General features: G+C 35.8%; 2 protein-coding genes across 5 annotated transcripts; one reads left to right on the plus strand and one right to left on the minus strand.

Annotated features, from left to right (window-relative positions):
- The first annotated feature begins 1,950 nt into the window (after positions 1-1,950).
- LOC123718061 (dihydrolipoyllysine-residue succinyltransferase component of 2-oxoglutarate dehydrogenase complex, mitochondrial-like) lies at positions 1,951-5,938 on the plus strand. 3 transcript variants are annotated; one of them, XM_045674436.1, is made up of 2 exons: positions 1,951-2,084; positions 3,662-5,938. In XM_045674436.1, the coding sequence occupies exon 2, from the start codon at positions 3,677-3,679 to the stop codon at positions 5,078-5,080; it is 1,404 nt and encodes a 467-aa protein (XP_045530392.1). In that variant the 5' UTR covers positions 1,951-2,084; positions 3,662-3,676; the 3' UTR covers positions 5,081-5,938. The 3 variants fall into 3 exon arrangements, with proteins under 3 accessions (XP_045530392.1, XP_045530393.1, XP_045530394.1); XM_045674437.1 differs by having other exon boundaries at positions 1,953-2,255; XM_045674438.1 differs by lacking the exon at positions 1,951-2,084 and adding an exon at positions 2,285-2,347.
- A 7,852-nt stretch (positions 5,939-13,790) lies between these two features.
- Positions 13,791-20,199, minus strand: LOC123718079. 2 transcript variants are annotated; one of them, XR_006754908.1, is made up of 5 exons: positions 20,121-20,199; positions 16,301-16,338; positions 15,995-16,125; positions 14,449-14,545; positions 13,791-14,371 (listed from the first exon to the last, which is right to left on the minus strand). XR_006754908.1 is itself a non-coding variant. In XM_045674470.1 (4 exons), exons 1-4 carry the CDS (start codon positions 16,312-16,314, stop codon positions 14,293-14,295), a joined length of 321 nt encoding a protein of 106 aa, XP_045530426.1. In that variant the 5' UTR covers positions 16,315-16,338; the 3' UTR covers positions 13,791-14,292. The 2 variants fall into 2 exon arrangements, 1 of the variants encoding a protein (XP_045530426.1); XM_045674470.1 differs by lacking the exon at positions 20,121-20,199.
- Positions 20,200-22,028: the final 1,829 nt, after the last annotated feature.

A 22,028-nucleotide genomic window follows, 5' to 3' on the forward strand; every position in this document is an offset into this window, starting at 1 on the left:
GGGGTAGTTTCTTCTGCACCTTCATATTAAAAGAAAACAATTTTTTAACCGGACTAAAGCAATTTATTATTCTACACTTATAAATATTATGCGTCACCGTGACCACGCACGCTGTAAACGCGAAACGTCGGAAAAATTTAAATTTAAAATTATGTAAAATAATTAAAAGTTTATAATAATACAAATAGCTTTAATGCGGTTAAAAAATTGTTTTCTTTCAATGTGTAAAAGCTATGTTAACCAAAGACAATACTACCGTCATATAAGTTAATCTATATTTTAGATACTGTCAGAAGTTAGACCTTGCCTCTACAACCCAACAATTGCGTTGAAATTGCAAGAAATAATTGGGTTTGATTTTTGAAGACATATTCATACACAAAACAGTTCTCAGCCTCCAACCAGCAATAGGACTGACACGTATAGGTTGATAGGAGAAGAGAAAGGAAGGAACTTCACTCACTTTCACTTTCTGGGCGTAGACGTCGATTACTGGTTGGAAAGCGGACGAGCTGTTTTACTCTAGAATATTGAAGATTGCTACTTCGAATTCACAATGACAATTGACAGGGCAAAGTCATCGCCATATTTTGTTACAGACAACAACTCGTGTCATAAAACCGTCATTCAGAAATCTGTTTTATTTCTAAGTACCAAAGAAAATCGGTTCATAAATGCCGTCGTAACTCCAGCCCGCTTAGCCTTCTGGTAAATCTAGCACTGTTAGGCATTTATTCCATAAAATACTTTGGTTGTATGGATCATTATAATGCACCTTAGTTATAATGTACGCTTGTCTTGTATAGTTTAGGTCAATGGAGGAACCACACTCACTCCAGATAAAGCCCAGTTCCTTATCTTTTTCTTTACTTCATGGCCAAGTTGATCAGCCTTCTATGCTTGACACAGACCATAGATTTTTACATGCTGGTTTACCGCACGATGTTTTCCTACGCCGTACGAACGAGTGTTCAGTCAAGAAGTAGAAAAGTTCGCAGGCAGAGCCGTGATTAGCAGGACCTCAGGGTTAAGATGCGCGCTTCAGGCCCTATTCCACAGCTTAATAAACAAGGGTAAACCCCCAGAAAACAGTTAAAATATAAAATTAGAACGGGTCGTATCCTTGGTGGTGGTAAGTGGTGGTGGCAGTGTGCAGTGGTTTCCAAGTGTATTAGAACAGACAGACTAGAGAATTTCGTTTTTTTTTGTGATAACTCATTGTTTTTCTTCACTGAAAGTTATATATATTTTGCAAATGAAAAATAAAATCACCTCGCAGCCATTTTCGTTTATGACGTCATCAATTGTGCATTCTGCATTTGACAGCCTGAACTGCGAAGTCGGCACTTAACTGCCAGAGAGAACATAGGTGTCTCAAGTAATGTATAAGTCGGAACGCCTTCGGGCATGGGGCGAACACTATTAATCATCGTGTTTTTGATTTTTTTTTAAATTGACAACATTGAATCATACTAAAGACTTTGCGAAGAATCTACTATTCTGTATTTGTGGCTTGTTTGTTTTAATTAAGAAGAAACGCGTTTTCTCGTGTTTTGTATAATTAGATGTATTTCACGGTGAGTCAGAAAGTCAGAAGTATTGTAAGATTTTTTGTATAAATAACTATTGCTAAATTCAAACATTCAAATCTGGTATGAGGTCTAACTTATCTAGTGTCATCTAGCGTTGGCCTTTGTTAAATTTCATTGTCAAACAGTCATTTGTTATTTCATTACACTCATATTTTAATAGATGGCACTGTTACAACTTACAAATAATATCAACTTGAATAATTTTCTTACCATATTTAGAACTTTAATATAACTTAGAAATATTAATAAATACTATTAAAGGTAAATTGTAATTATTTTAAAATATACTTATTAAAATTTGTGTTCCGTTGTACGAAAACGAAAGTCAAACGGCTAGACGTCAAAAGACTACGAAACCCAGATTGCACCACTTGCGTTGCGTGACAGGCGGCGCCAACTCGATCAAGGCAAAAAAGACTGACTCGTCGGACGAAATAAATGTAGATCTTGGGCCTATTTATAACTAAATAAAGCAGCGCTGTTATCTTAAAAGTGAAGTATATTTTGTGATCTTTACGTGCGTTATTTAACAGCTATGAACTAAATAACCTAGCAAAATCGATACAGAATTCGTGTAGTAGTGTCATGGGACTTAGCTTATGTAACACTTTTAACTGAAAATAACTTTTTAAATACATCTAGTTATTGTTTACCTACCCTAAGGTAAGGATGCTTATGTGTTATAATTAACATTATGTGCTAACCTTGAATTTTACACCGAGCCTGACCATATCATCCATATCACTAATTAATAGGTAATTAACATTTATATTGTTAGTTGATAAATATTATTTAATAAACAATTTACATCGACCCCCGTGTCAGTCCATCCTAAAATCACGGTATTTAACATGTATTCTTTTGAATTTGGAACATATTTATTTTATTTTGTACTAAAAAGTTTTTGTTAATCTTACAATCTGTTCTGATAAGTATTTATTTAAAAATATTGAGTTGAAATAAGTATTGAAAATAACTTTCTGCAATTGTCATTTTTATTAATTATGGTATCCTGTAAAATAATAAATTGTAAACTGAATGATGTAATGAGGGTTATTGCTAAATATATATTATAGGAATGCTTAGAATTTTATAAATACATTTTTTTATAGAATCTCATGGGGTATGGGATATTTATGGGGGTGTCTGTAGAGTTTTCATTAATGCTTTTATATTAACCAGTTTCTAGTTGGTGTGGTAAATATGCAATTATATTGGTCACGACAATAAAATAAGTATTTACTGTAAGACTTATTACAGCATAGTAATGGATTGTGAGCTTTAAGAACTAGTGCAAGTACTATTCAAACAAAATATATTGAATGAATATGAATTGCACTATGTATTTTAGGCATTTCATAATACATAATCTTGTTGTTATGAGTTTGTGATAAGATATTGCATATTCATGTATTAAACTACCTAATATCAGTCAACATACTAATTACTCACTGGCATAGCAACCCAAAGTGAGAGAGTGCTGCTGTAAGATTAAAAGACTAGAATTTGCTGGAAAAAAATCATACTTAGCTCTAAATCTCGACTCTAATCATAAGCTTGGTTAAAATAATTTATTTATTTAGATAATCCAATGTTTAAATAAGTTGTTTATTCAAAAAATAGTAATTAAAGCAAAAAACTTACTAAATTTTCATTTGCTGCCAAGTTGTCAAATGAGAGGAACTGTAACTGATTCTACCATTTTAATTGTCAAGTATTTTGTTTGACATTAGGATAGGCTATAAATCAAAACAAAAACAAGTCTAATGCAAAGTGACTAGTCTCGGTCTTCAATTTCTACCACAGTATCCCAGTTTTACAAATTGTTTCTCTACTGAATATAATTTGCCTATTATGATCAAACTTGAAAATGTCGATAGACTTACAGGTATCGGCTACAAATTTTTTTTTAATGCAACAGAATTTTTTGCTTTCAGCTAGGTATTTAATAATATTATTTTATATTTTATAAAATAATTCTGTATTGGTTTTACCTTTGAATTCTATTATGCTTTTATCTAAAATTTGATATCTTTTAATTAATTGCATAATATTTTGTTACGTTTCAGGGTAAATCTACCAAAATGTTGCGTCGTTGCTCAAAAAATCTTCAGATCATATACCGGCGGCAGAGCCAAGCCCTCCGGTTTCGGTCGACAGAAATACCCAAGATCTATGGAGCTGCTCACCATGCCACCCTGAAACCTAGGGTTCTCACCCATAGCCAGGTAGCCTCAATACATTTTACCAAGCCATTAATGGCTGAACAGGATGTGATGACCCCTAGTTTCCCAGATTCCGTATCAGAGGGTGACGTGAAACTCGACAAGAAAGTTGGCGATGCGGTCGCAGCCGACGACGTAGTACTAGAAATCGAGACAGACAAAACAGCTATCCCTGTCATGGCGCCGGACAATGGAATCATCAAGGAATTATATGTAAAGGATGGAGAAACTGTAAAAGCAGGACAAAAGTTATTTCGTTTAGAAATCACCAGTGGGGCACCCAAAAAGGAGGCACCAGCTGAAGCTAAATCCGAACCAACTCCTCCACCGGCGTCTGCTCCACCTCCAGCTGCTGCCCCGCCGCCAGCTGCAGTTTCTCCACCATCTGCTGCACCACCTACTCCACCTCCACCCCCACCTAAACCCCAAACGCCTCCCCAGGCCCCTAAAGCGGGAGCTCCAATCTCATCTATTCCTGTGGCAGCTATCCGTCACGCCCAAGCTATAGAAACAGCTTCAGTCCGTGTCCCCCCCAGTGACTACAGCAAAGAAATTGTCGGCACTCGTAGCGAACAGCGCGTGAAAATGAACAGAATGAGACAGCGTATAGCTGAACGTCTGAAGCAGGCACAGGACACAAACGCCCTCCTCACTACTTTCAACGAAGTAGACATGTCCCATATAATGGCCTTTAGAAAGAAGAACTTGGAAGCCTTTACTAAAAAGTTTGGTGTCAAACTTGGTTTAATGTCTCCATTTGTTAAGGCAGCTGCAAGTGCATTGCAAGATCAACCAGTAGTCAACGCTGTGATTGATGGTAATGAAATTGTCTACAGGGATTACGTGGACATATCAGTTGCTGTGGCAACACCTAAAGGGCTGGTTGTGCCAGTTATTAGAAATGTTCAAACAATGACATATGCTGACATTGAATTGACTGTCGCTGCACTAGCTGAGAAAGCCAGGAGCGGTAAACTAACTATTGAAGAAATGGACGGTGGTACATTTACTATTAGCAACGGTGGAGTGTTTGGTTCATTAATGGGCACCCCAATTGTTAACCCACCACAATCGGGTATCTTGGGAATGCATGGAATATTCGAACGACCAATTGCCTTGAATGGGCAGGTTGTGATCCGCCCCATGATGTACATAGCCCTCACTTATGATCATAGATTAATTGATGGTCGTGAAGCGGTGCTATTCTTGAAAAAAATCAAGCAAGGCGTAGAAGACCCAGGTAGCATTGTTGCTGGACTTTAAGTCTATCACTTAAGATGCTTTTAAATCAATAATCACACTTTATTTTATATTTAACAGAACTTATAAAAATAATTCGCTTATGTGATAAGTTTTATAAACATTTTTTCTGTAAATATAAATCATTTCTTTATTTATATTTAATTTTTAAAAGTGAATTATTCATTTAAAAGCGCTGAAAAGTTATGTCTACTGCACTTAACAAGTACAACGCAGAAACAACCGTTACCATTCTTAATATAAGTTATAATTATCTATTACTTAAAGAGGCTTAAAATATCATCATAATATATCAAGTTTACTCTTTAAATTCTTTATTTCAATTTAAGTGTTCCATGTCTTTATTGCATATTTCTTTATATGTAACTTTTTTTTTAAATATGGCAATAGTTTTAACTTTATGCCAGTTTCACGTATAGTAAGTAACTTTGAGTCATAGATAATTTCAACTGACATTAAGATAGAGCGTTAATAGATTAAAAAAAAACTAATAGATGCCTGCCGGTGTGTTATGGTTCCTCACTGAAAAATAGTATTAAAAAAAGTCGTAAAAGTAATATATGCTACGTAGAAGTATTAAAGTCGAACGAAACAAAGCCCTGTTTTTTTTAAAGTAATTTAATAAGCAGTTTTATTTAAATTACTAGATTAATTTTATTACTATATTGCCTTTTGTGAAAAGCGCCATCTATAGTATTTGTTGAAAATTATAATGAGCTGGAGAAATAAAACCGCGAAATTTAAAATTGAGTATTATTAACTGTTGTATTGAACAAAGCTATTGTAATAAGTTATTTAAATATAAATTTCAGTGAGGTTACATATGAGTATTTATTTACGTCCTTTGCGTATTTTATTATTTAAAATGTAATAAGTTACAATAAATTACCTCTATCAGAATGTGTTTTATTTATAATATTAACAATGCTTAATACTAATACATTTATTGTTTCTATAATTTTGACGTATAGTGCCACATACTTTTCTTGGCCGGTAAGTATTTTTTTTAAATTTATTAGCCGGATACAAAGTCCTTTGACCCAAAGTCGTGTCGCCATCATGGATATTAGTATTGACAGTAAATAAAAAATAACCATTGTAAGGGGAATAATTTGAAGTCATGCAGGCTAACTTAATAATTTATTGAAATGTCATAATATTTGTCAGTGTGGGGAAGATATTGGTGACCTCGCCATATTTTCTTTTCTTGTTCCCAATATGACCGCACCTACTTTCTGTATTCCTTACAATTACTACATGTTCCGTTTCCGACTAAAATCTCCTGCCTTTTGCTTTATCCTTTATTGTATTATGTATTATCTTATTATTAATATGTTTATGCACATATTTTGTTTTTAACTACCTTAACCCTTTGTTTACTTTTGATGTCTTTGTTTATTTTTTCTCGCGTGTACTTTCCCAACCTTTTACATGAAACTGGCATAAAGTCAAAACTATTGCCATAATAAAATAATATATAGGCTGTATCTAGAAATACAGTTCTAAGCTTAAATAAATGTGAGTCAGACTTAGGAGCAATAGATATAATGGTTTTGTTACATGTACTATGACGCCTTGTTGGATCGCATAAACAGTAGGTGCTGTAATCACAGTCAACCACTCTATCGGGTAAGTCAGCTAAATCGCCTAGTTTTTTTTTGTATGAGGTGAAAATGCGCTTGCGCAGGTCCGCGCCAAGGATATCGAGCTTGACGCGGGGACTGTGGGGCTGGGTCTACACTCAAATCCCTCTGCTATTCAGAGGGGTAGCGAGACCAGACCCACTAAAAACACCTCAGCCCTTCACACGCCCTTAAGATGGGCCCTCGGTGTTCGCCAGGCATTCTACCCAAGGAAATCGCCTAGCTGTGCTGACACCGGTTGGCCTGCGAGCACCGTCTGCGGAAAACGGCTTATCCAAACAGTCTTTAAAAAAATGGGTTGTCTGTAAAGTCGGTTTTACTGACGATAGTTGAACGTGACAACGTCAAGAGAAAATACTGATGTAATGGTTTTTCAAAAGAAAATTTTAATTTTATTTGTTTGATAGATATTTTGTATGGATATAGAGGAGGTAAATGAAAATCACAATTGAATCGATCAAGTTACATTTATTTGTACGCATAAATACAATTATGATGTCGAACGCGGAGGCCGATTGTGCCTCTTTGTCGCTCGTTCTGCGCTCTCGCTTGCACTTCAAGCCTTAAATGGAAGGCCTCGGAGCGGGGTAACGCCGCATGCGTCAAGTTTTTTCGTGCGTGTTCGGCTCCGTCGAATTATAAGGCGTTGTCACGTCAAAAATCTTCAGGTACGCCAGTGTCTGCTATACTTCGTAAATGATGAAGAAATTGTAAGGGGTTTTCTCCCTCCCAACTCCTCATGCATAATTGGTTTATCTCTCGGGATCCTGTGAGTCATTAACACAATTTTAAGCTTCTCATAGCAGTCGAGCGGGTGGATTGATAACAATGTGCTTAACTTCTTTGTCTATGTGAACGATGACAATTGAATTTAGTGGAATCGTTAGTTATAACATAAAACTGGTTTTGCATGTATCGCGCGTATGTGTGCGTACACGCAGGTAACCGAGTGGTACGTGAGTCAGTGCGCTTGGTTCAATTGAAAGATAATCATTCAAAGGAAAAGATAACCGAGAAAGAAACTAAAGTATAATAATAAACTAAGTTAATTTCAAACGGCTTAAAGCATTAACGCATTACGACGTTTAAACGTTCCTTATATACAAACGAATGCAACAGGGGAACGATCATTTGTAGCAGGAAAAGTTTTCTGTTCAGTTCCTAAAGAAGAATGATGGCGAGTGTTTTCTGTTCAGTTCCTAAAGAAGAATGATGGCGAGTGATTCTGAATAAAAGTACACCACCTGTATGTAAATATTCATTACTTCATCTTTTCCAATCAGACTGAACTAATTTGTCTAATAAGTGATAACAATAAAGGTGTATACGTTTTCCTTCAAAAAAAAAAAACGAGTAGATAAAATAAGATTAAAAATAAAAAAAACCTTTTAATTCTTACTTGTTAAAACAAGAAGTTAGATTAAGTTAGTTTACTTACATACAATTATTAGTTTAGTATTATTAGTTTGTATTCTAAATTTATTGTGTTTTGTTTCCCTGTCCTGAGCAGTGTTGGCCTAGTGGCTTCAGCGTGCGACTCTCACCCCCGAGGTTGTAGGTTCGATCCCCCGCTGTGCACTGGATTTTATTTCTATGTGCGCGTTAAACATTAGCTCGAACGGTGAAGGAAAACATCGTGAGGAAACCGGCTTGCCTTAGACCCAAAAAGTCGACGGTGTGTCAGGCACAGAAGGCTGATCACCTGCTTGCCTATTCGATTTACAAATGATCATGAAACAGATACAGAAATCTGAGGCCCAGACCTAAAAAGGTTGTAGCACCATTGATACCATTGATTTATGTTTAGTTTTTCCTTAACTTTACTATTAAACTATTATTCTTCATTCTGTTAGAACTCCTCTGTAGATGAAGGCCTCCTCCAAAGATAGCCATTCCTCTCTAGATTGGGCTACTTAAATCCAGTTGGAACCAGCTGTTTTTATGATGTCGTCTTCCCACCTAGCCACAGGTCTACCTCTCTTTCTTTTTCCCTGTAGACCTGCCCATGTGGTCACCGTTTTCGAAAAACAATTAGATAATTAATTTAAATTTAAGAAATAAGCCGGTCTCAAAGGTCACAAGGATCTTCGCCCAGTATGCCCAAAGTCTGGAATTAAAACTTACAGTACATGTACTCCATTGGAGATATACCTGGTGGGATTACACTCCAGCTGTATCACTGTATAAATTTTATAATTAGGTGCGTGAACTTATAAAATATAGTTGAGATCTACAAGCCAGGTCTACACTTGACAATGGACAAGAAAGAAGGTATAAATCTAACTTACACAGGAAAACAGATTTGTTCATTATGTTTATTAAGTAAAATTATATATAAAAACAAAGAATTACACTAAACATATAGCCAAAGATGGAATACGTAATATTTTGAAAAAGGTTTATGGGTTACGTACGGGTTAGCACGTAACAAATACGTGAAATTATCAACCATCTTAGGCAAACCTTAAGAACCAACTGATTAATTAAATTTTTAATATGATGTAAATGTTTACAGCGCATTGACTTAACCTAGATAATAATGCACTGTGAGAACGATTGCGCCATGTATGTAGGTATCTACATAGTTCTCTTATTTTGAAATAAAGATGTACCTAAAGATTTTATCTATTTATTAACACACGTTACATTACATTTTTGAACATAATTAAATCAAAAGGAGGGCAACAGGCGGCCTTATCGCTTTCGAGCGATCTCTTCCAGGCAACCACTGTGAGTAAAGAAAAAAAAATGTATTAAATTAGATATAGGCAAGAAGTGCAAAAATACATGTTATACACAGTTATTAAGTTGTTGATACATTAAAAGTAGTAATTAGTAGTTAGTCAGAGAGTCAGTGATACGATGTGGACAGGTAATGTTTGTACAGAAGAAATTTAAAGGAAGATAGAGAAGGAGCTAAGTGAATAGGGACGGGAAGTGAATTCCATAGCCTAACTGCAGAGACCTTAAAGGAATCTGAGATGGGATTTCAAGGGTATAGTTTTCGGAAGAGCGTAAGCTATAGTTATAGTTATATAAAGATGTAAAGTGAGCAAGTTTATACATTATGATAAAATATTTTAACAATTTTCAATGCGAATAAGTTATTAATGTTTAAAGAGCTAATTATTTAAAAATAAAAATAATGTACTTATAATAAATGCTATGGTTAAATTCACAACGAAAAGCGGATCTTTTGTAAAACGTTACGGATGCGGGGCGGGGATTGAATTACGCGTTGTTGATAATATTATTTTCGACTTTCCAGTACTTTACAACCACATTACACCACCACATACAAAACTTACCATACATACCATAAGTTTTAGATTTAAAGACTCACTGGAGTTGGCCACGAAACGTTTTACTATTGAAAACAGAAACGTTACGGAGCGTTTCATGGGGGGGGGGGGGGGGCGGGGTCAAGAATCTCCAAAAATTGCGTGACGTAATAGTTGAACGCTCCCCTATATAAATGTTTCATGTTTTTCAATTATCTTGTATGGGCGAAGCATATGATGGAAATAATGGTATGGTACATATTTGGCGTTTTTCATATGTATGTATGGGCTTAGTTGTGACATCATTCGTTGTAGGTCATGTGCGTACGTTTCTGGAGATGTATTTTGCTTTTTCTGCTCAAAAAACACTCCTGGTAGCCGTATATTTGTACCATACAACATTTGTGCAGGTTTATTTGTTCTCATATTTTCTTAAAGCCGCTCTTAAACCCATCAAAACAATTGGTTGGTCTGTAGATCAATTTGTTGCATTACCACGTGCCTTAGTGTTGCCTTAGGGTCCTATGCCATCTTTCTACTATGCCGTTTGACTAAGGGTGGTAACTAGTTGTTCTGTTTGTCTTAATTCCCAATTCCTTAGTAATAGAATTAATTATATCGAACTCGAACTGTCTTCCTTGGTTGGATGTTATTACTGATGGACATCCTTAACGGGCAATCCAACTATTAACTAAAACCTTCGCGACTCTATCTGCGCTTATTTGCGCCACTGGTACAGCTTCTGGCCATCTTGTTGCATTATCGATAATTGTTATTATATATGGTTTTCCATCAGACTCCTGTGCTCGTGATATAAACGTGACGATTGTTGAAAGGTTCCCAATTGTGTCGATGTAGTTTACTCATTTGACACGATACGCATGTCTTTGCCCATACGATGTATCTGCCAAAAGAAATGTTCTCTAATTTTTTTTTTTTGTTGATGCCTGGATGTGTAACACCGTGCATAGTGGTAAAAACGTTATTTCGAAGTGTATTCGGCACATATGAACGTACTTTTCTAGTTGAAAATTCGCAGATTCGTTTATTTATTCATTTGGGAAACAAACAGATACATCTGTAAAAGTATAAAACAAAAAATAAATATAAACATAAAATTAAAACATTGGATGTAGCCACAAAAAGTTTCACTGATAAAGAATAAGATATAAAGCAAGAAAAACATAACAGAAGAACAAAATATTTAAGTAGACAATACAATACACAATATTTGAGTAGACAATACAATACAAAATATTTGAGTAGACAATACAATACAAAATATTTAAATAGACAATACAATACAAAATATTTGAGTAGACAATACAATACAAAATATTTGAGTAGACAATACAATACAAAATATTTAAGTAGACAATACAATACAAAATATTTGAGTAGACAATACAATACAAAATATTTGAGTAGACAATACAATACAAAATATTTAAGTAGACAATACAATACAAAATATTTGAGTAGACAATACAATACAAAGTTTATAAATTTATGAAATAATAATATACTAGTAGCCAAAATAAGAAGAAAGATACAAGGTTTACTACTCGAAAAGTTGTTTTAACCTATTCTTAAATGAAGCAGTAGAGGAGTGCGAAAAAAGATCGATATTAGTAGCAGAATCCAGAGTAGAACACATCCTGTGAAGTGGCTCACGGAACCCAATGTCTGTTCGTCATCGATCTTGATTTTAGTCAATTTTAAATTTGCTTTAGTAAATAATTGTTTGAGTTCACTGTCCTCTAGTTGGCATATCTGCCATCTCTTACCAATCAACGAGTGACAGACAGTCTTATCCGTCTTACGTGTCTTATTCTCGACAATGCGTCGGATATAGGATTCTGGTCCAATACCCGTTGTGCAATGTACTCGAGGTGACGTAATCGTCTTGTGGCTATCTTTTGCTTGCAACGCTTTGTTTGTTCGCGAACGCATCATAACGGCTTGTGATCAGTGTTGACAATCAATTGTCGGCCTTCTATGTATGGCTGGAAGTGTTATTGCCATGTAGACAGCCAGCAACTCACGGTCGTATGTGCTGTAGTTGGACTGTGTCTCCAGTGCTTTGGAGAAAAACGATAAAGGCTTTCATTCGTTATTTTCATATTGCTGAAGGACCATTACTTATTATTTTTCTCGCATTACTTTTCTTAAGGTAGCCGTTGAGGCAATATTGGTGTTTTTCTTGGTTCTTGTATGGTCTTTGGTCTGGGGTACTTTGTTATAACTTCTACTCGTCCTGGTAGTGGTTTAACGCCGTTAGGTGTAATAAAATATCTCAGGAATTCGATCTCTTGTCGCTCAAACTCGCATTTCGCTTGGAAGACTTTTGATCTCCCAAGCTCAATTCACTCACTAGCTTTTGAAACTGCCCTTCGGACTTATCACATACTGATAAAAGCTTTTCCTTGAGCGCTCCATATTTATTAGTCACTGGAGATGTGATAAAAATATCCGTTATTTGTCTAGCATTCTAATTGAGCTTTGATATGACTAAGCTGAACTTTTCGACCAGACAGTCGCTAGATCGCCGCTAATGGTGACGGCGCCACCGCAAGTGTTATAGCGAGACGTGGTTCAGTGATTTATAATTGTCACATCTCTAACATGCCAAGGGTCTAACAGACCGTAATAAAGCGACGGGGAATTGTGGAAATAGGAGCGTTAAGAAGAATGTGTGAACATTGCGTGATAGAGAAGTAATAGTGAGATACATGAACAGTGTGGGTTTAAAGAGGACACAATGATGAGGATACGAAAGGGAATGCTTAGGTGGTTTGGTCATGGAGAACGGATGAATGAGAAGTTAAGAAGTGGGATATACAACGAAACCATACAAGAGAAGGGACAAGTTCAAAGTACCCAAATTCGAGCATAGAGGATGTCATGAAAGTGGATGAAGCGAGAGATTTGTCAGGGATTTTGCAAGATCTGTGGCCTACCGGGAAAAGGGCGAGAAGATATAAGGTATGACGTAATAACTGGCTCTGTATTGTTTTTAAAAACTACGACGTGTGCCGTGCTGGCGTCATTACCTTCATTGGGATTTGTGTATTCCATAGCGAAGATAATTCAAAACAATAAACCCCAATAACACAACACTTTATTCAAGTAATTTACGGAGATGTCAACAGTACGAGCGCTGGCAAACAAATGCTCTCTTCACTTTTTTTTTTTGAGAATGGAATCTCGGGCTTTTTTGGCGAGCGTAGCTCGGCCAGAATGGCTTGTTTTCCCGCGGCTAGCGCAAGGGCGTCTCCTGTGAGACTCGAACCTCGGCTTGGGCCGTCGCGGGGCGGTCAATCGCCTGAAGGGCAGGACGGAAGCTCACTGGAGTGAGCGAAGTACGAAGTAAAGGTCCTCGCCTTCCCCGGTGAAGGTGGTTTTTTACCCTAATCTGTGATTGGCTATTTTTATTATTTTTGGCCGCGCGGGCGGCTTTTAATTTATCGTTTGCTACGGTAATTGGATCATCCGGATCCGTTAGTATGTGTCGGGGCCTCCTACGAGCCTTTTTTGTCGGGAAGGGGCTCTCGTCACTTCGATGCGCACCCATTTTATAGGCGATGTGGTGGGACAGGCGTGCGTCAATTGTTTATATCGTTCAGAACACGTACACTATGACTCATACTTGTTTTGCTGGCTCGGCGCAAATCAAAATGTGTTGCGGCGCAAATCAAAATAGGTATAAAATTATTGTTTTTCCACGTCAATTCTGTGTAGTATACAGATATAAAAACAATCTATATTAGGTAAAAAAATAAAAAAGGATTCTAATGCTAATATTTATTTCAAGCTCCAACGCCAGTATAGCTTCCAAGTTTTGTTTTCTTTATAGGCAATGACATTTCAATAACATTAATTGAAATTATTGTAATTCGGATAAATACCTGGTGCTGAACGACGTCTTATATGGATATTGTAAAAATTCCCGTTTAAGACGCTAGTTGCTATCAGAGTTGAAGTTTCTTTTGATGTTTAGTTCGTCTTCTGCAGTTTTTGTCAATATTGTATATTTTAGAACATAAATAAGATGTTTCATAACACAGAACAAAGACACCATTTTGTATCCCGTTCACTCTAATACACTTCGCTATATATCGCTGTCTCATGAAAATTATTATAGATTAACCCGTCTCTAGTAAACCAAAATGGCGGTTTAAAGAGGAGGAGTTTATCGCCCTTTAGAACTGGCTGTTAATGTAAGTATCGATTAAATGAACTATTGTTTAGTGAGCATTATTCTACCTAAAATATTTCATTAAATTAAGTTTTAAATTTCTAAATCCTCATCACCAGTTGGTACATCTATACAGCAGACATGAAGGTAGTGCGGACATCCGGTTGTGCTTCTGGAAATAACAATACATTATGTAAGACATATACACTAATATAATATTAAAAATTAACTTAGAAAGTATATAAGTACCCTTTATCATATATATCCTGGGGCGCATCATTACAGTTGTAATATGATACGCATTCACCAACTTCGCCCGTGGACGTGAAACATGAACGGCTGCGAACTGAAAATGTAACCGTAAATCATAATCTATAAACAAGTCCTAATGCATCTATGGTTGCCAACTGAGGGCTGCACCAGTAGCAGACACAATGATTTCAGAACAAACTACGCAAGGGAATTGTCAATGCTCCCTGGTACATTCGCATTAACGACCTCCATCGGGACATGGAGATGACGTCGCCAGAATAGTAAAAAATATCGCGTGAATGTCGAGGCTATTCAACTTCTTGACTGTTGATTTATTTGAGTAATATTGCAAAAATTAATCATTGTATTGACTATTTCCTGTCATTTGAATGAGCGATCGAGCCGCCATCTTGTCGAGGCGCCAAATTGTCTTTACCTCACTCTGCTCCAGGTCATTTCTGATTCATTCCAATTTGTATCGTGGTAGGAAGCAGACATATCACTTCCAAGTTAAACAGTGAATATATTTCTTTATTACGGATACTGTGTGTGTATAATTTTCGTGCCCTAACAAGAATTACAACATTGACACCATCATTTGTATTACTGTTAGTGTAGTCTTAAGAGCTAAACAAGGATAACTCAAAAAATAGAATACATGAACGTGTCTTCAAGTGATTAGATACTGTAAGTAGTGTTATTGGACACTTTCTCATGTTAAATATCCTTCATTAGGTTAGGTTTGAATTATTTGTTTATATGTGGAAAATATCTTATACTTTTTCGCTTAAAAAAACAATACATGGGCTAGTAATATTCACAGAGTCGAGAGTAGGGCAAAGACAAACGAGTAACAGGCTTGACATAAAAGACCAATCAAGTCTATGGAGCAAAAGGCGCGAAATTTAAATATTACAAGTTTTAAATTCTACTGTCCCTCGTCCTGTGTTTAGGCCATATTGTAGATTTTTATGTAAATGTATAGAAAGCAATAAAATTAAAGTGTAATACATATAAATTATTCTTAAATAGTAAACAGTATTTAATAATGCTTTTATTCATATTTGTGTTGTCTGTGCTGTCTCAAAACGAACAATCGAATTTCAACTATATTTTTTTGTGCATATTCAAAATTAACTTAATTATTGTTTTTACCGATCAATCTCCTTCGTGTCTTCTCCATCTACACGACACTGGCGAAGTACCCTGTGCCCAGTTGGCATACATAAAAGCCATAAACAAGAAAAAAAAAGTTTTAAGTTAGGCTAGATCGTAATCGTACATAATGTCTCAGTGAATAGACAATGTATTTAAAAGATGTTCATGTTCGCTGAATGACTTGACATATTATGTTTTCTAGGCGTAAAGGCTATTACAATTTGTAATAAATGAAAATAATAACGATTTTTTCTTATATTAAGGTATGGGTCAGACTTTCGGTTCAGTGAACATTGATAATTTTATACCAACCAATCCGGAATATATCATCAGATTCAAACCCAATTAAATGCACTGTAACTAGTAGTTATTAGATGAAAAATACCTTCATTAGGTCTCAAATCAAGCTTTTTCACTGCGGCGGACCCAGGACCCATGTTTGAAAAACTATTCAGCCGACCACCAGAGCTGTCCAGACCATAGACAGATGTGAAAAGGAATATGCTGAGAAATAACCTAAAAAAATATATTTTAGAACTCGGACAGCAGCAACTCCATAGAGACGCCAAGACGTTTTAATCATTTGCTATTATTATTTACTTTTGATTTTACCAATCACACCTTGTTGCTAATGTTAAGATTTATAAGAAACAAGAAAAAAATTAAGTAAAAAATAAAAAGGAATACTCACGTGATGGCGTTCATCGCTATTATTATCGCTTTGGATACCTGGAAAAGCAATTTCAAATAATATTTTAATTGTACGAGTAACTGTGCAACAAAAACCATTAGACAGTCACCGATCTTGCTCTAGTCTGTGAATAAAAATGACATTAATTTGAATATTATAATTTGAGTGACATTATGTTGTTACTATATTTAATGTACTAGACACGACCTCCAAGGAGTGAAAGAAGTTTCATAATATCAGTCAATTTTGTGGCAAGGCAGTGTGCTACTATCTTTTTCTTGAGTTCAGGCTATTTTCGACCCCTATAACTTCGTTGTGGATAAAGTTAGAATCCTGAATCGCGCAAAACAATGTAATTGAACATTGTGTTTCCTACGATGGCCAAGTCAATGTATTTATTTTTAATCACAAAAGATTTCTAATACTGATATGGTCACTATCTACCAATCGTATCTTATTTCGGTCATGCAATGCGCAGAGGCGATGAGAACTGGGAGAAACAGATCGTGGTTGGTAACACTGAAGGCAAAACAACGTGGCCGTTCACCAACCAGGTGTACCGTCAAGTGAAAGTCCTCACTCATCGTCCTGAAAACTGTACACTGTCATAATAGAGGCGCTGGACAGAAACCGGTAGAGACAGATAGTCGGCTTTAGATGCTTCGTTGCTGACCACGACGCTCATACATGAGCTGCCGATTAAAGAGAGCGAGAGTGCGGATTACATGTATCTCACAACATTTTTACAAGTTATGTTTTTGATGGCTTCACACAGGAATTCAACTCGGAAGAAAAGTCGAATAGGGAAATGAGTTTAGGTCCCCAAAGTCAATAGCATTTTTGCGTACATGACCTCCTATAAGCTGAAACGTTTCAGCATCGAATGAAAGAACGATAATTTTATGTAATATAAAACATATTTGAAACAAAGTTTTTTGCCAAATCTTAATAGAAGTTTTCAATACTTTGGTGTTTACAAAATTTCAGTTTTATAGTTATAGTTTTACTAATTGTTTAACTTGTAAATATGATGGGGTGAGTATTGTTCAAACCCTTTGCTAAAGATACTACATATCAACTTATAACTTGAAATTATTATTATAGTTAATAATAAAAACGAATTCCTTTAAATTGTATAAATTTAGTTTATACGTTAACTATTTCATATAATAGATCAGTGTTGGCCTAGTGGCTTCAGCGTGCGACTCTCATCCCTGAGGTCGTAGGTTCTATCCCCGGCTGTGCACCAATGGATTTTCTTTCTATATGCGCATTTAACATTAGCTAGAACGGTGAAGGAAAACATCGTGAGGAAACCGGCTTGCCTTAGACCCAAAACGTCGATAGGTCAGACACAGGAGGCTGATCACCTGCTTGCCTATTCAATTCACAAACGATCATAAAACAGATACAGATATCTGAGGCCCACACCTAAAAGGTTGTAGCGCCATTGATTCATTTTTATTTCATATAATATAAATGATTATATTTTCTTTACAGCTTAAACCTGACAAATTCGCTGAATTGAATGACATATAGGAATATATATATGTTTATATCTTTATAGAGATATCCTAACTAAATAAATACTGTTATTATAATTGTTTCCAATGGCTTATTTGTAACATACTATCAATTTGATAAATACCTATGTTTATTTAAACAACAATAAGCTGAGAATATTAATACAATCGAGGAACATAATGAGGAAAAGTTACATTATAATAAATATCTACTAGTGATAAAACATTATTATTTATTGTAAAATGAAAAACAAGGCGGCGGGAATTTTTGCACGTTTTACCTAAAAGATTACTAATGAAGGTTTAGGCGTGTGAATTATGCTATATTTTTATACACGGATTAATCGTGGAAGATGTCCCAAGTGACCTTCGTAAAATACACGAAAACAACGCGGGCGTGAGCTGATTAATATTAAAATATGATATATTAGGGAATAATGTTTTAGTTATATATCCGTAATTAATTGATTGTTATTGAACACAGTTTTCAGTGTGAAATCTAAAACGAATCAAACTCTTTGATCTATAGCAAATTATAAACGTAACATCTACGTCGCTAGAAGAGCAATGCCGCCTTGTTTCTGATCTCCGTTGATATTTTAATAATTTATTTATAATCACACTTTCTATACTCAGAAATATACGAAATATAAAAAATAAAATTTATTTTCCTATATTAGACAAGTTTTCTTTTAAATATTGAGTTTTATATGTTTTAAACTATTATCTGGACACGTTACAAAAAAGTTTGAACAAAAAGTAACTTTTTTAGAATCGCGTATTCTGTCTTAATTTCGCCGCTCTTATTCAACGTGTACACGGAACTCATAATGCGCATCACCTTGGAAGACTGGACAGACGGTGTAACAATTGGTGGATACCGGATTGCGAACTTGCGTTACGCGGATGACACCACTCTGTTTGCATCCAGTTCGCAACACTTGGAAGAGCTTCTGTCAAGGATGGAACGAGTGAGCCATGAGTTTGGACTTAAGATAAATCGCAGCAAAACCAAGGTAATGATTGTTGACCGTGCCAGAAATAATTCGCCTCAAGTGACTCAAATCGCGAAATGCAACGTAGTCCAATCTTATATTTATCTTGGGGCTCAAATTTCAAACAATGGCGGATGCATTGATGAGGTCAAACGATGTATGGGCATCACCAGAACGGCTATGGACAAGATGCAAAAAATATGGAGAAACAGGAATATAACAAAGGCCACGAAGACCAGGCTCGCGAAGACTCTTATATTCCCCATATTTCTGTACGCGGCGGAAACGTGGACCTTGCGAGATGTGGAAAGACAGAAAATAGACGCTCTGGAAATGTGGTGCTGGAGGAGAATGCTTGGGGTTTCGTGGACCGAGTTTCGTACAAATGTCTCGATACTTCAAGAACTCTGTATTAAGCAGCGTTTATATTCAACAGTACAATCTCGTATCCTTCCATTCTTGGGACACGTATCTCGGCGTAGTGTTCAGTCCATAGAACGCCTTGTCGTCCAGGGGAAGATAGAAGGCACTAGACCGCGCGGAAGGTCACCTACGCGTTGGACTGACCAGATCAAGTCTGCCGTAGGAGGTACACTCAATGAGTGTAGCAGCATGACCACTAATAGGCAACGATGGCGAAACGTCGTGAAGCGCATCACATCTGCTCCTTTGATTACCACTACTAAATAGCGATCACGACCGCTCTGTCAAGAGTGTACCGGATAAGAATAATTCTGTCTTAGAAGCAACGGTGAAATGTTGGTTCAGCAAAGGTCTTGGTACGTATACAAATTAAACGAACGAAATTTGATTACAGCTAAGGTGACGTGGAAACATAAAGTGTCTCGCTTTTGCTATGTCATGGTACAAATTAGCGATCTAGTTGTACGAAGAGCTCATTCGTGATTTACAAGTGAGATATGCATTCTTGAGCGAAGTTAAAACTTATATAAAATTACAGGACATAAATGTATATTTCGACGTTTTTTTGAATAATATTAATACATATAACATTTCAGTTTAACTTCTAGATACGTTCAATTCGTTGTAAATTCGCTATTTGTTTAATGAACAACACTTCGAATCTTTGCTACATAGATGAAGCAAAAAACACTACTTAAAAGGTCCCATACCTTTTGACTTTTGAACTGATAAAATAATACATGACTTTTTGGGTTTAAAGCAAGCTGGTTTTCTTACGATGTTTACCATCGCCGTTTGAGCGAATGTTAAATGCTCACATTGAAAGAAAGTCTATTGGTGCAAAGCTGGGCATGCAAATTAAATAAATTAAAACATTACCTTTAAGTCTTAACAAAATGACGTCTCAATTGATACTAAATATAAGATGACATTAATTAGTGTAATATACATACTAAAGTTGCAACACATGACTTAAACCCGGATAATGAACGTAAATAATATTTATACTCATACTAGCTGGAAACAATTTTTAAATTTAATAAAAATAACGTATATACTATAAGATAGGGGTTGGTCGTAGAGGGGTGACAATTAAAGGTTATATGTGCTGTATCATAAAAAATAAATTGTATTGTCTTTTGTTAAAATAGCTTTTACACAACATATACACAGCTTTAATCCGTTCAAAAAGCGTTTTTCGTGCGTGTTAAAAAACATTTTTTTTGGATAAACAAACCTTATCACTTAGGGGTTTGAGATATAGATGGTAGCCCATCTATTATCCTCCATTGCCAGACTTACTGAATATGCATAAAATCGGTCGAGCCGTTACGGACGAGTATGGGAACGAACATTGTGACACGAGAATTATATATATATATATATATATATATATATATATATATAGAGATGAGAATTTATATTCTTGGGTCGATATATGTTGGCTCGTGATGGTACCGCTGAACCCAGAGCAGTGCTTTCCTCGCTCGACGAATAGGCTGAAAAGTAAGTAGAGACATAGTATAATATATTATTTGATTATTCATTTATATATATATGAATCCCTATTTCCCTTGGTCACGGCATCAGGCGTGAACGGCTGGACCGATTTCGCTAATTTTTGGTTTTGTTGTGTTTGTTATTGGCAGGAGAAGGTTCTTATGAAAGAACAATTAAGAAAATTTCAGAATACCTTTGTTACTATAGCAAATTTATTATAATTCAAGCTTTTTTGATGTAACCTTATGGCGTTTGACAGAATGTTGCAAATGTCGTCAAAGAGGATGTAAGAAAAATGAATATCGCTTAAAACAAATGTTTCGATCTGAGTTGTTACATTGGTAAAATACATATAAAATAAATAACATTGTTTATATCTTAATTGTTTACATCTGGGTAAAACCATATGGTTTTTGTTAAGCTAATTAGTTAGCATGTTTTCCTCGTATGTTGTACGATACCTCAAGATATGAATATAACCAAGAACCTGTGAAGGTAAGATGTTCGTTTACTCTGTCATAACTAAGAAGTAAAGAAAGAGGAAGATCTTCGACAAAAGTAATGAATCTGCAAGGGCTTTGTGTTGGGATGAGGGTCTCTGTGCATCTTCTACCACGGAGAGTTTTTGAGGAGTTATTCGGATTAATACAGAGTTTCATCATCGGACATCGAGGCAGAATATGAAATTCCATCCGCATCACCTTGACGTCCGTCGTTTCACAACTGAGCGTTTTTCAAAGCAGTTGCGTCGCGCACCACCACTATGTGGAACCAGCTGCCCACTGAAGTGTTTCCGAACCAATCCAATTTATGGTCCTTTAAGAAAAGAGTATGTATTCATGAGTATCTGGCATTGTGCGTCCTTGGGTATCACTTAACATCAGGTGAGCCTGTTTGCCCCCTGTAATGTTAATAATAAAGTTAGAAAGAATATGTCGCAAAATGTTACTAATGATAATAAATTTATCCAATATGAATATATTTTTTCCCTCAATGGGGTAGACAAGATTATAAAAAACATGACAGCTCATTCATTAGTGATATATCCTTCTTGTCTAGATTAGAAATTATGAAGGGATACAGAAATCTGAGGTCCAGAAGACCTAAAAGGTTGTAGCTCCATTAGCATTTATACAGCTAAGTCTCAATAACACTATGTTTCAGTGTATATAGTTAGTCCATAAATCTTCCTACTGAAATTTTTGAGTTCATAGAAACTTACATAAGAAAATACACACCTAAGTCTGTACGTCAGGTTATCTGTCGAAATGAATCGAAAAGTACATT

The sequence above is a fragment of the Pieris brassicae genome, chromosome 14 (genome assembly GCF_905147105.1).
Source record: "Pieris brassicae chromosome 14, ilPieBrab1.1, whole genome shotgun sequence".
NCBI lineage: Eukaryota > Metazoa > Arthropoda > Insecta > Lepidoptera > Pieridae > Pieris > Pieris brassicae.

Coding starts and splice junctions, on each gene's coding strand:
- LOC123718061 (XM_045674436.1), top strand. CDS start 3,677: ATGTTGCGTCGTTGCTCAAAAAATCTTCAGATCATATACCGGCGGCAG.
- LOC123718079 (XM_045674470.1), bottom strand. Junction 14,546..15,994: donor TGATTTGAGACCTAATGAAG/GTATTTTTCATC, acceptor TTACATTTTCAG/TTCGCAGCCGTTCATGTTTC. Junction 14,372..14,448: donor CAGGATATATATGATAAAGG/GTACTTATATAC, acceptor TGTTATTTCCAG/AAGCACAACCGGATGTCCGC.